General features: G+C 35.3%; 1 protein-coding gene across 1 annotated transcript in view; it reads left to right on the top strand.

Moving 5' to 3' along the window:
• PLEKHA3 (pleckstrin homology domain containing, family A (phosphoinositide binding specific) member 3) overlaps positions 1–10,487 on the top strand; it is a 26,902-nt gene extending 16,415 nt beyond the window's left edge. Inside the window, exons 6-10 of the mRNA XM_004674855.2 lie at positions 704–840; positions 2,655–2,819; positions 4,795–4,838; positions 6,611–6,726; positions 9,195–10,487. Coding sequence (XP_004674912.1) covers positions 704–840; positions 2,655–2,819; positions 4,795–4,838; positions 6,611–6,726; positions 9,195–9,322 — 590 coding nt within the window. The 3' untranslated portion in view covers positions 9,323–10,487. The remainder of the gene's footprint in view (positions 1–703; positions 841–2,654; positions 2,820–4,794; positions 4,839–6,610; positions 6,727–9,194) is intronic.
• Positions 10,488–13,723: the final 3,236 nt, after the last annotated feature.

The following is a 13,723-nucleotide window of genomic DNA, read 5'->3' as shown; positions in this document are numbered from 1 at the left end:
CACACCATGTGGATCTCCTCCGGGGCAGGCGGGGATCAAACTCATGCGGAAGTGGCTTTAGCTTCTCAGTGCTGTGCTTTAACCCGCTGTGCCACCAGGGACGGCCTCTGGTGACTTTAAAAAAAAAAAAAAAAAAAAAAAAAGATGACTATCATGAAAATATCCTAAGACATTTAGTGGTCATTGCTCTCTCTGGAAGTTAGTCTACCAAAATTTAACTGCTGAGGCATGAGGAGAAAAACTCAAGAAAGTCAAAAGGGAGGGATGGAATAAGCCTTGGTCCTCAAAATTGTTACTGAGCTGCTGGAGCAAATGTGAGGGTGCCTATTTCTAGAGAGCTTGTAATGAAACAATAAGAACAACGAACCAGAAACCAAACACACCCTACCTCACAGAAGATTCTTCCTTAGAGAAGATGTGGAATCCACCCAAATGCCCCAAAATAGATGACTGGATCAAGAAGATGTGGTACATACACACCACAAAATACTACTCAGCAATCCCAAATTCCACCCAATAATCTAATGAGTAGAGTTTCCTCAGAGCCTGGGATCTTAGTTCCATGGTCTCATGTTTCTTACACTATCCATATTTATACCTGTTGCCTTATCTTTAAAGTAACTTCATTATTTTAATTCAAGGATGTGTCATTGAAAGAATATAAACATGATCTAATTGAATGTTTAATGTATATTCCTTTTAGAAATAAGTGAAACCAGTGAATCTTTGAAAACCAAAATGTCTGAACTTCGCCTCTACTGTGATCTTCTAATGCAGCAAGTTCATACAATCCAGGAATTTGTTCACCATGATGAGAATCATTCATCTCCCAGCATAGAGGTATAAAGGGCTGACACGTTCATGTCTAGTAATGCTTTGCAGTACTCTGGTGGGTGACATCTTTCTCATAAGGTGACAGAGAAGTGATTTCAAAATGAGTGATTTTCAGCTATTTCAGCTATTCTGGGCTGTCCCTACTTAGACTATCTAGAAATCTGTAGGATCTTATAGGTTTGCTCTGTGCAGCCAGAGTAAATTAGGAGGCACCATATTTTCCCAGGAATCAAAGCCCAGTTTTGCAGCCTTTCTGATAATTTGGAGGTTGGAGTAGGGAAGACGCATTCTAGGTCTTGTTTTGCAGACTGACCACATCAATTCATGGGACAACTGCTATTCTCTTTCTTTTGATAGAAAGATCCAAGCTATTGAGAATTGATACATTTGTTTTATGAACTTAAAATACTTCTGAGAACAGTAATGTGGGAATCAGAGGCATGGAATCTGATTATTTCTAATGAGATAAAACTACTGGGCTCTACTGCTTTCTAGGTGAAAATGACAGCATGAGTCCCAGACTTTTGTTGCTTAACTTGGAGACAGGACAAGAAATCTTTCCCACACCTTTTCTTTATGGCAAGGAATTTAAATATATATATTTATGTCATTCTTCATTTTTGTTCAATGTATGCTTTTTCATCTTGGTTGCAACCCCTGTGGACTTCCCACCACCACTTCATCATGTGCCATCACCATAGTCCTGTGTGCTCTTCCCAGCCCAGTTTTGATCTTACTCCCCTCTCCTCCTACTCCTGTAGAATGTCTCTGGTTTGTAGTTTGTTGATTTTAGATTTTACTTTATTACAATTACTTTGTCCCCCCAACTCCTTACACTCCTGCTGTGAGTGTCTTATTTCACTAAGCATGATCCCTTCCAGCTCCATCCATGCTGCTGCAAATGGCTTGAGTTTATCCTTTTGGATTGCTGAGTAATATTCTGTGGTGTGTATGTACCACATCTTCTTGATTCAGTCATCTATTCTTCTACGGGAAGAATCTTGTGTGAGGTAGACTGTATTTGGTTTCTGGTTCATTGCTCTTTTTGTTTCATTACAAGCTCTCTAGAGGTAGGCACCCTCACATTTGCTCCAGCAGCTCAATGGCAATTTTGGGGACCCAGGCTTATTCCATCCCTCTACTCTGACTTTCTTGAGTTTTTCTCCCTGTGCCTCAGGTTTCAAGGTGACTGCTCAAGTCACACAGGCAGAATGCAGTGGGGTGGAAAGGGTGGAATCCTAGAAACCCAGCAGTAGACATTTCATCATCTTTTAGGTCTGGGTTAAAGGAAAAGAGGAGAAATGTGAGTATTTGATGAAGGGTCATTGCATAGCCATGTCTGTATTCATTGACAAGGTCATGGCACTTTGCTGTCCTAAAGAAAAATTGGGCTTTTTATTATCTCTAGGAAGGAGTAGGAGGTTGGGTCTAGGGTAGATGGGAATTGTGCCTGCCAGTGAGTAACCTCAAGGGAGTTCACTACGTGGATCAGCATTGGAGTTACGATAATTAGAAAGTCACCACTAAGGTTAGGGTTATCTAAGATAAAATTTGATACTTGGCTTTTCAATGCCATACTTGGTTTAAATACAAAACCTACTTTTTCTTGGAATCTAATTTCGCAAGTTGTTTACCTGAGAGACAGATACTTCTTTTTCATGTTGCTTTACTTTTTAAAATTAAATTTTGAAAAATTAAAAAATTTTAAGGCAGTGTCTTTTCAATAGATTTGAACATATCCCAGTATGGTTATAAGGTGGTACATGACTCTATACAGTTGTTCATGAATCTGTTGAGCTCTTTCTGTGTTCATTTTTCAGAATATGAATGAAGCCTCTTCTCTGCTTAGTGCCACATGTAATACATTCATCACAACTCTTGAGGAATGTGTGAAGATAGCAAATGCCAAGTTTAAGCCTGAGATGTTTCAGCTCGCCCATCCGGATCCTTTAATTTCTCCTGTGTCTCCTTCTCCTGTTCAAATGGTTGGAACTTCTTGCTTTTCTTCCAGTCATATTGCATGTGGTTTGTTTTGATTTTACTTTTAAGGGTGGAAACTGGCAGTGTGGAGGAAGTAGTAGGTTGAGTTTTTTTTGTTTGTACTTACATTCTGTTTTGGAGCCTCTTAGCTGGTGAGCTTATCATGTCTGCCAAGGTCCTGGCCCCCTTCCCCAAAGGGACTGTGCATTTATCCAGAGGGACTGTGAGTGTGCCTAGAAAATGTAATGCTTTATGTGGGCTGTGACAAGAAAAGGTTGGGGGGCAAAACACCACAGTGAGATGATGTTTTACTCACAGTGTGGTAAAACAAAACTTACAAGGAGTTTTAAGGAATTTGAAACAACATATTGTAGGATAAACAGTATTTTGTAGTCAGGGTTTGGATTTGAAAACTCCCACTGGGCAAGTTGTTAAATCTCTCTGGACTTTAGTTTCTTCCTCTATAAAGTAAATTGTCACCCATAACAGAATATCATTATTGTCAGGTGCTTAACATTACTTTCTTTCCCTCTGACTGGGATAGTGAATTTGTCTGTTCCAAGCTAATAAACTTTCTTTAGCGTGTTGTGGGGAACTTGTGGGTGAGGTAAGATGGAATGAGACACGTTTTGATAAGACATTTTCATCGAAGTGTTTTTAGGAGCCCTTTGTAGAAGGCTGGTATTTTAGTATTACCTGAAGACTGTTGGAACAGGTGCCAGCTTATTCACGGATCCATTCCCACCCTAGCAAATTTAATTATATGTTATTTAGTAAGGATTATCATCAAAATGTGGACATTGTTTTTTTCTAATCTGGATTTGATGCATTAATAATATATCCTCTGAGGTAAGTACCATATGAAAGGAAATTTTATGGCCAGTTACGTTTTGGAAGTGCTAGGTTAACTTAGATTTGGTTTCTTTATCATATAGCTTAGATCTTTTCATGCTAATGTGTTACTATGACTCTCGGAAATAGAGGTAGTGTGTGGAGTTTTAAAAATTTATTTTGTAATTCAACTCTATTGTTTATTTTCAAATAACATCTCACAAGACTGGCATATTGTAGAAAGTTTAGAAATGTTGCTTTTCGGAGCCATTGTAGATATGCTGTCCACTGTTAAATAGCATAAATTTGAACAACAAGAGCAAAAAATCTTTTTAGATAGATGTGTAGTGCTTGTTCTGTATGTCTCATACGAAACTGTATGAGACATACTTTTAAAACATGTAATTTAGAGTCAGTTTAATAAAAATACCATTGCACTTCTGAGGGAAATGTCTCCTGTTACATTTACGTATAAAGCTATGATAATAACTTTTTTAAACTAAGATGTTTTGTTTTAGCTAGGACATATTGGTTAGATGCTGCTCATTTTTCCTCATTATGCCATTTTATTTCTATATGCTGCAAAGATTGTGACTGTGGTAGCTAGTTATGGAGATATAGCTTGTGCCATCACTTGGTGTGTAAGGTCAGGTGGACTTCATGGCAAAATCTTTTTTTCTCTTTCATTAAACTGATCTTTAGAAGTACTTACATAGTTATCTCATTGTATCTCTCTGAGAATTTTAAATTTAAAATTGAACTTTCATTCAGTTTTATTTCAAATCATCACGGACGTTCAAGCAATTACTGTTTTGATCCACAGGCTAAGTGATAATTGTAGTAGAGATGTTACTGGGTAAGTAATGCTAAAAGAAATGATTTCTGTAAAGGCAATGTTAATGTCCAGTGGCATTTTGATATTAATCCCATTAGACTTTCCTGGACTACAGATTGTATGGGGCTCTTGTGTTATTGCAACTAGGATCTCTCAGAGCACCTGGTGGTTCATGTGACATACTTTAACACAAGCATTAGAGTGGATTTATAAGACAAAGTTCCTGAATAAAGTTTTGTTAACTATAATAATAATAATTGAGTACATTATGATACTTGACATGGATTATGCTGATTTTCTTTTTAAATGTTTAGATGAAGCGTTCTGTCAGCCACCCTGGCTCTTGCAGTTCAGACAGGTAAAATAATCTTTACTTTTGGCCAGCTTCTTTCAAAATTATATCTACTTAAGGATATTTTTTCGGCTTTTAACAAAAAGTAGTGTGGCATTTAAACTCTGTATGGACAGAGTCTCATTCTGATTTGCTCATCCTATATGCTTGTGCTTAGTAAGGGTTTAGCCCTAGTAGGTAGTCCAAAAAAAGAGGGAATAAACTAACCAGCAAGGTAACTTGCAAACTTGCACTTTGCAAGTTACTGTGTCTTTTTTAATGGTTGAAATGATATCAAACTGAAATAGAAATAATTTTTGATACGTTAAGATGCCCAAGCTTAGACTCATTTTACTATAGTTTTTTAAGCATATTATATTCATACTGAGCTATTACTTACCAGAAATTAAGGATCTTGCTGAAAAGAGAAAAAAGTTCAATGGCTATTTTAAAGTATATACATCAATAATGAGAAAGATTGCCTTATTGATAGATCTTGCCAATAACCAATACTATTAAAGGGTCTTTTATCTTGGTAAAAAAAAGTTGATATATTTAAAGTCGCTATAGTTTCCTTACTTGGTTCATTGAAAAATAATGAGATTATAATGATGTTAGTATTTATTTCTCTGTATTAAGAATGTTAAGTTTTAAGTGAACCCTGTATCATTTTGTCACCCCCTTTCCCCACAATAATTCTGTAATTTTTGATTGAACTATCATTCTGTCATATGCTTAGAATTCCGTGATACATATGTCCAACCCTATTAGTGCATGAAGAATTTCACCAACTTGAATTTTATGTCTTTGACAAACTTTATTTTTATTGTAGAAATATTTCTAGATTGTACTTTATCTTATTAAGATGTAATATGAATTTTAACTATTTCTTGAGTTAACAATAATTTTGGGCTGCCATAGAATGGTAACTGAGGGACTATGGAGTGATAGTGATTTGTTTCTATGTTAAAATTTTAAACTGAGTTTTCTAGTTTTTTGGTTTTCTAAATTGATTTATTTGAAAAAAGTTTTCTTAGCTTCCTCCTTGCCATCTTTTTCTGCTCTTACTGTGTTGAGTGCATGCTTCCAAACTAAATGCCCATCCTCTTCACTCTGCCATTTTTTTAAATCAGATATAGATTGACACTAGATATATAAACTTGGTGAAATCCCTTACTTAGTTTTCTTTTCTTTTTTTTTTTTTTTTAAAGATTTATTTACTTATGCATACAAGAACTGGGGTACAGGCCAGAGGTGGGGAGTGAGAGGATTCACCAGAGACAGAGTGGGGAGCAGAGCAGGCAGATGTAATGAAATACACTGCTGAGGGGAGCAGCAGGTGGGTCAGGAGAGGTCTGCCACACCATGTAGGTCACCTCCCTGGTGGGGGATCAAACTTATGCTATAGTGGCTGCAGATAGTTTCAGAGTGCCACGCTTTAACTCATTGCACTACCAGGGAGGGTCCCCTAACTTAGTTTTCAAACACTAGTTAATCATGTGATGTGTCTACTGTGTAACTTAACCCTCCTTTATAAAGAAAGTCATTTCTTCATTGTATCCATTTCTGTTACTTCAACCAAGAGGCCCTATGTCTTGGTTGCTAGCTGAGTCTAAATGATTTGACTTCCCTGTGACCTGATTGCTGAGTGAATGGAGTATTTCTATCATGGGCTACCGGGCATAAAAATAATTACCTTTTTTCATTTAAAGACAAGTCATTTAAAACTTGAATTAAATTCAGGTGTTTTCATTTGCTTAGGACCTTAAACTTTATTGTTTTTTCAATTTAATTTGCAGGAGTAGCCATTCTGTAAAAGAACCAGTATCTACACTGCACCGACACTTACAGCGACGCCGAAGAACCTATTCAGATACAGACTCTTGTAATGATATTTCTCTTGAAGACCCAGATAGTAAGTTAGATGAGCTCTGGCTCTTGCTCTTTTTTTGTCCTCTTTTGCAGAATTGTTGTGGGGCTCTATAATTGTTACAGTGAAGGATACTTAACACTAAACACTGAGTTTTACCCTTGGGTTAATTTTTTCATTCAGAGTTAAGCAAGCAGCGTACAGTCACCAGCAGCTCACATATCCTCGTATAGATATCTTCTTTAATAACTAAAAAGTTCTAAGTATCTCTTTGTAAATATCATATCTTAGATTTATATATAACACCAAATATTTCCAGTATATTTTAATAATCCTTAGTAACCTTTTATTTCCACTACATTTGCATTTAAAACATTTTAGAAAAGGGTGTGAATTGTGAGTATAATTCTAGGGAAATATAAAGGCGGATTTTAAGGTGAAAGAAAAAAAAGTCCAACATTGTTTTTTAAGTAATTTGAGGTGACTAAAGAAAATAATTTTGTTTGAAGGTGGTAAATTATAGTAACACTTAGTTCTGTTCTTTTTTCTCCCTTACTAAAGAGGCAACATACTGTGAGTACTTTCAGGAAAGGTGTTGTGATTTATGTTAAATTTTAATATTTTTCTTTTGCAGAGAAAAAACTTTGGAAGTGTGAAGAATATCTGTTAGATAGTAGTGGCCATGATTTTCAGTGAACATGAATAGGGTCTTACAGCTCCATGAATAGACTGTTGTTAAAGTCTTTATTGTTGCCTATGAAGCTTATGGGATAGAGTTGTTTACAGTTCCTAATGAGGGAACATATTTCAAGAGTTGTTTGGAACATAGGTTTTTTCCCCTTATGGAAACAAGATAAATCATAGTTATTTAGCATTGAGCACATGCAATACCCTCACATGCATGCATGTGTATTTATATACATACATATATCTTAATTTTAGAGAATTGTCTAGGAGAGTCAGTTAAATCATAGTATGGCTGAAATTGGACAGAATAATAATGGTGTTGGAGTGAATATATTGAAAATATTGATTAAGACAGTCGTTTTAATCAGAAAATGAAACAGATTTAATTAGAGGATAATGTAAAGTTCCTGCAGATGGTGGAGATGGTTTAAAGAGCTGCTGGCCATTTTCAGAGTGCTAGTTTGTGTTCACTACCCTTTTGAATTTAAGTTAGGGAAATGGGTAGCCATTTCCAACGAATAAAGGAGGGAAAGGGAGCGAGGGTGGTAACGGGAAGGAAAAAAAAAAACTTTTCTGGGATATTTTAGTATGACTAAGAAGACAAAAGGAAAAGAGGAAGGAAGAGGATTGAAAAGATTTGGTATGGTGAAAATATTAATTAGGGTCAGGTGACAACTACTCTGATATATCATACTCTTTCTCTGCCTTTCATACAGGACTCCTTCAATGTGGAATCCATGGAAAGCTTCTATATGCTGCCTTGTGCTTTTCTCTAGTTGTCATGTATATCTATCTCTTTTTAACAACTTCAACAGCAAAGCAGTATTTCAGTGCACTTCCTGTTAGGTATTCCAGTCTTGAAAAATTTAAGTGTACCTGCTTTGTTCCATTTAGCATTCTCTGATTTAGCTGTTGAGTGTAACAAAACTAATCACACATGTACACATGCATACATGCATATTATATACATACATATATCCTAATTTAGAGAATTGTTTTTAATTGGCAAGTGGCTCCTTCAGTTTATTACATTTAATACTAAAATGTAATGTTTTAGTTGGTAATGCAAACTTTTAGAAAAATATAGGTTTTGCAGTTGATAGTCTTAGTAGAAAATCTTTATCTCACAATATGCTCTTTGAAAGGAGCAACTGCTTCTATTTTTTATTAGTTAGACTTCAAAAAATTATTAAAGTAATAAATGTTCATAGCAAATTCAAACAATATGTACATGTAAAAGTGCAGCAGATTTGGATCAGCCCCTACCAGTGTGTTCAGCTGTGTGCACATGGAGCAACAGTGATAGTTCTGTGAAATGTATGTCAAAGGGAAGTAAGAAATCTTCATTGGGAGGTACTTTGTAAGTTTTGCGAAGAAAAGAACAAGACCTGCATTAGTCCTAGCTTTGTGACCAGTTGTGTAATCTAAGGTTAGGCATGTAACCTTTTTAGGCTCTTGATTTCTTTGCCTGGAAAACAAGGAGATGCTAACTTTAAAACCAGCATGAAAAAGCAATAGTTGATTAAGAAAGGCTAAATTGAATACAGCAAATACTTACTGACTGCCCATTTTGTGCTAGTCATGATTCTAATGATGAACAAATAAAAATATCTACCTCAGATACCTCATGATTTATCTCATGATTCTGAAATCTTTCTTTATGATTGCCAATAGTGGAAAAGTTAGTTTTCCTCTATTAAACAAGCAATAAGAAAATTAGAAGGAGTTAAATAAATTTCACATCCCTGAATAGGAAATTTAAAATGTTCTTGTACAGATTAACGTTAACATTGATTAAAACATTTAACCTTTCAATTTCTTGATAGGACCTGTTCACTGTTTAAGAAATACTCTTAATGGAGATTTGGCATCAGCAACCATTCCTGAAGAAAGCAGACTTATGGCCAAAAAAAAATCTGAATCGGAAGATCATCTTTCATCCTTCTCTTCCTGAGGAAATGGAAGTGTCCAACTTCCTCTGAGTATTGCTATGCAAAAGCTGCTGTAATTAAACTATTGTTATAGGGAGTAGTTTTTTCCCTTAGAATTTCTCTGCACTTTATAGAGTATTGTAAAACAAACAGAAACAACCCACATACCTTTGAAGTGTATTTTATCTTTATATAGTTTATTTGCAAGAGTATTTTCCTAATAACTTCACAGTATGAATGTGCATCTTTTCTTTTTAAATAAATGATGGTGTAACATTTTGACATCCATAAGGACAAATGTAGATATTTTTTTAAAAAACTGTGAGGGGCTGACAGCTTTGTCAGTGTGTATTGTAATGTATAAACCTGAAATCTTACACATATAAGGTTTCATTTTGATAGAAGTGTGATATATGTAACTTGTGCCATGGACCAAATGGTCACTTTACTCTAGCTAAAAATGAGTTACAATAGCAGCTTGATGGTGATTGTATTGTATTCCTTTAAGTGAAAGGAAACACTTAATATTTTAAATATTTTTAGCCCAAATTCCATGAAATATTGAGGATTTTTAAAAACTCAACTGAGTTGTCCTTCATAGGTGAAGTTGACACTACTGATTTGTCAATACCAAATGTTGGGTTAAAGTATTTAATTTTTATTTATTTTTTTTGTTCATCAAAAATGATTGCAACCTAACTTTTATGAGCTACCAAATTTAAGATGTGTATACATTCTAATTTACCTTTTTCTAGAAAAGAGGTTAATGTTGTAGTGACCTTGCTCACTTACACCAGAGAAACAAACAACTTTGAATGGAAGAGCATTTTAGTGCTTTTTGTCCTACAATAGACATTAAGCTGCTGTTGTAAAGTATTCATGTTTGCAGCTCTTTAAAATATCTAGACATATTAAAATTTTGAATATTTATACAAAAAAAGAAATTCTGTCAGTGTGACTGCTCTACATCATTTGAGAATGGCGTATTTAATTAAAGAACAAAAGCACTGTTTTGGTAGTATCTGTCCATACTTGTTGTCATTGTTTGCCTTGTAAACTGGTAATTTTTTCCTCTTTAATTCACGATGATTTTGTCCAAGGTCTTGGATGAGGAGCACTTTAAGACAAACTGGTTTGGTGTTTTCAATTTTATCATAAGTTTAATAAATAAGTGATTTTGCATTCAAATTTATCATATAATACATTGTATTTTTTATACTTACTGTCTGGTCTGTCTAATCTATATCAAATGCTAATTTTTTTATTGCTTTGATTTGTATAGTTAGATCACTTGGTGAGAATACAAATAAGGTAAATACAAGTTTTGTTGTATGTTAGAATAGTGTGACTGATTTTGCTTTCTATGTGGGAATTTTTTTTAAACTATTATTTGGTATTTTAAATTTAAAATTTTAGGTTTACATTTTTAAGTTTAAAATGGGCATAACCAGTCTGTACATTTTAATACTCATTCAGGTGAACTGAATGTTTAAAGTGTTTGTGATTTGAAATAGCATATATGTCATTAGACTACATTAAGAGGAATTTCTTTAATGATGTGCTATATTTCCCATGTCTAATTTATGAAAAGCAAACTTGATAATGTAGTAAGTTTTAGATGTGAATGAGTAATCAGATTTTTGTTGCTGCTTCTATTTCTTATTTTCAATGAGAACTTGCCTAATGATACAACCTTGAAGGTCAGGATGCTATTGAGAGGGAGTATTTGACATTTTTAAAAAAATTACATGTTTATCATGAAAACACTATAACAAGCTTTTAAAGTCATAGAAAATATAAGTTCATTTTCTATTGCTTCATTTTCTATTGCTTTATCCAAAAAGACAAGTTCCTGAATAGTTTTCTGTAAATATATTTTAACAATAAAATCCAGTCACTTCTGGTTCATATTATTTCCCTCCTCCTTGAAATAGGTGTTTTTTTTTTTTAAATAAGTTTGTTATCTTCCTAAGTATGACTTTTAGTGATTTTTCTTCCCCTGAGGGACCAGCATATTTTTTGAGGGAGGAATCCATGTATCTTGAATTATCCCTAGGTTGTAATCAGTGAATCGATAGCACCAAGCAACCTTCAGGGAGCCTTGTATTGTGGGCTCATCTTTTAAGTGTGCCTGACTTTTCTGAATTTTAAAAAAGTTTAAACCAATAAGAATAATTCTGTAAGAAATTTGGCTTGTCAGGATTTTCTACAATATGTACCACTTGTTATTCCTTTTCTCCCCTTTCTAAGGGTTATTAAGAAAGTTGGAGGCTTTCTTGGCATACCAGCCATCTAAACAAAACCAGACCTTGCTTTTCTTTTCAAGTGCCTGACCTCTGTTGTGCGGGTGTCTCAGGCCTCCATGATTATAGTTGCTTTGAGGAGATGTTTTTGTAGGTGGGCTACATTTGAATTTCATTATTACATTGAATTACTACTTTATCTTCAGTCAGTACAAGTTGGGAAGTTGGGAAATGTATGCTTTTACTTAAACTTAAATTCCAAGGCAAGAGATGAAGTAACTTCATGTCCCCATTGCGTGGAATTGCATATTTCCACTATGTATTATATTTAGTGTTTGGATCTCAGCAAATGTACCCTTGTAATAATGTTAAATTACACTGCTGTTTCTACTAATTCCATATGCATTATAATTCATCAGTTTACCTATTTTGGTAAATGAAGTGCCTCTGGGTCTGTCCTTTGAGCCTTGTAATTGCCACTTGGTGTAGAGAAGTGCCTGGCCTGGAAGCCTGACGTGGCTGATGGACTCCTTCCAGGATTTCTCTCTCTCAATAGCCTTGGTGGGGTAAGGAAATTGTAGCTGGTAGATAAGTCTTCCTTTTTCTGTCTGACCAGTTCTTTCACCTTCTTTGAATTCCTACAGAATTTCTAAGATTTTTTTTTTTTTAAAGAATATTTTTTATACAGAACTGGGTTACAAGCCAGAGGTGCAAGGGCGGTGAGAGACTTTACCAGAGACAGAGCAGGGAGTAGGACAGGCTGATCAATGAAGTACACTGCTGAGGGGAACAGCGGGAAGGTGAGGAGTGGTCTGCCGCACCATGTGGGTCACTTCCGGGGCCTGGGATGGAACCTGCACTGAAGTGACCACAACTAGCTTGCAATGCTGTGTCCTAACCCGTTGCGCCACCAGGGAGGGCCCGGAATTTCTAAGTTTTAAATTCTTTTATTCCTAAAATTATTTTGCTTTTTATTAAAGAAATTCATGGATATGTTTTAAAATGTCAAAACTAGAAGGCTTACAAGGAAATAGAGTAAGTGCCCTTCCCACAAGCATTGTGCCTCAGAGATTTTCAACTTTTAGTGGTTTGTTCTAGTATTTACCTTCTTATTGAAAAAGTTACGTCATATTTTGTTCATTAGTCAATTTCAGAAATAATTTCTGGAATTCCTGTTAATGGTAGACGGTTTTTACTATTTTTACATCTCTACCACTCCCATTTTTTGCTTTCTTATCCCTTCCAGTAAGGTTCATCACAACTTTGGTAAAATCAGTAGACATGTTATTCACAGATAAACTCCATGATGAACTATCACCATTTCCCTTCGACTAAAACCTTATTTAAATTATTAATTGCCTGATTTTCAGTTGACTTTTTTTGTGCCCCTATCACACTGATTATCCAAAGACTGAATTGCTCAAATGCATCTGGTAAAGTATTGATTCTTTCCTTTCCCTTTGTGGATGTTCCATCAACAGTCATTCCTTCTCTGCTATTTGGACTCTTGCTCTCCAGGCCTGTGTGGTATCACAGGGCAGTTAGGCACAAAGAGAATAGTGTCATAAAAGGACTAGAGCAGCCAGGGATGGAATTTGGGGGAGGTACAGCCACATGAGCACTCTTCCTCCCTACCCCTCTACACACTTTTGGTATTAGTGGAAAAGTCTGGCATTTCATTCGGAATAAGGAATAGTGAGTTATATGTAAAGAAAAGGAGGTATTTAGGAAAACCTTTCAGGCTCAGTGCCATAACCTTTCTCTCTGACCACTGAGAACTGGGGATAAGCAAGAGAGCTGCATTATTCTCACGCTTCCTCCTATTTTTCTTTTTAAATAGCTGAGCATGTTTTCTTTATTAAATAATCACTTAGACAATGTGAATACAGCATAAGTTCACCTTGACACTTCCACTCTCTTAGAAAACCATGCTTTTCTGGTGGTTATCCTTCCAGAACTTTCCCCTATGCATTGACTTTTGAAGCAGGGATATATTGCAGTTATTCAGATTAGCTCATTAACATAACAGCAAGGTGATTAAGTAAATAGTGATACATCTGCCCAATGTACCTGGTAATAAAGAAGGAAGTGGCTCTATATGTCTTAAGTATTATGTGTGACGATTAATTCTGACTTCTACCATTGTTTACCTGATAGACATTCTAGCTCTTTTTTTTTTTT

This window comes from Condylura cristata, unplaced genomic scaffold (genome assembly GCF_000260355.1).
Source record: "Condylura cristata isolate star-nosed mole 26May11 unplaced genomic scaffold, ConCri1.0 scaffold00002, whole genome shotgun sequence".
NCBI lineage: Eukaryota > Metazoa > Chordata > Mammalia > Eulipotyphla > Talpidae > Condylura > Condylura cristata.
The sequence above is the reverse complement of the archived record's forward strand: the minus strand, read 5'-3'. Positions and strand labels throughout refer to the sequence as shown.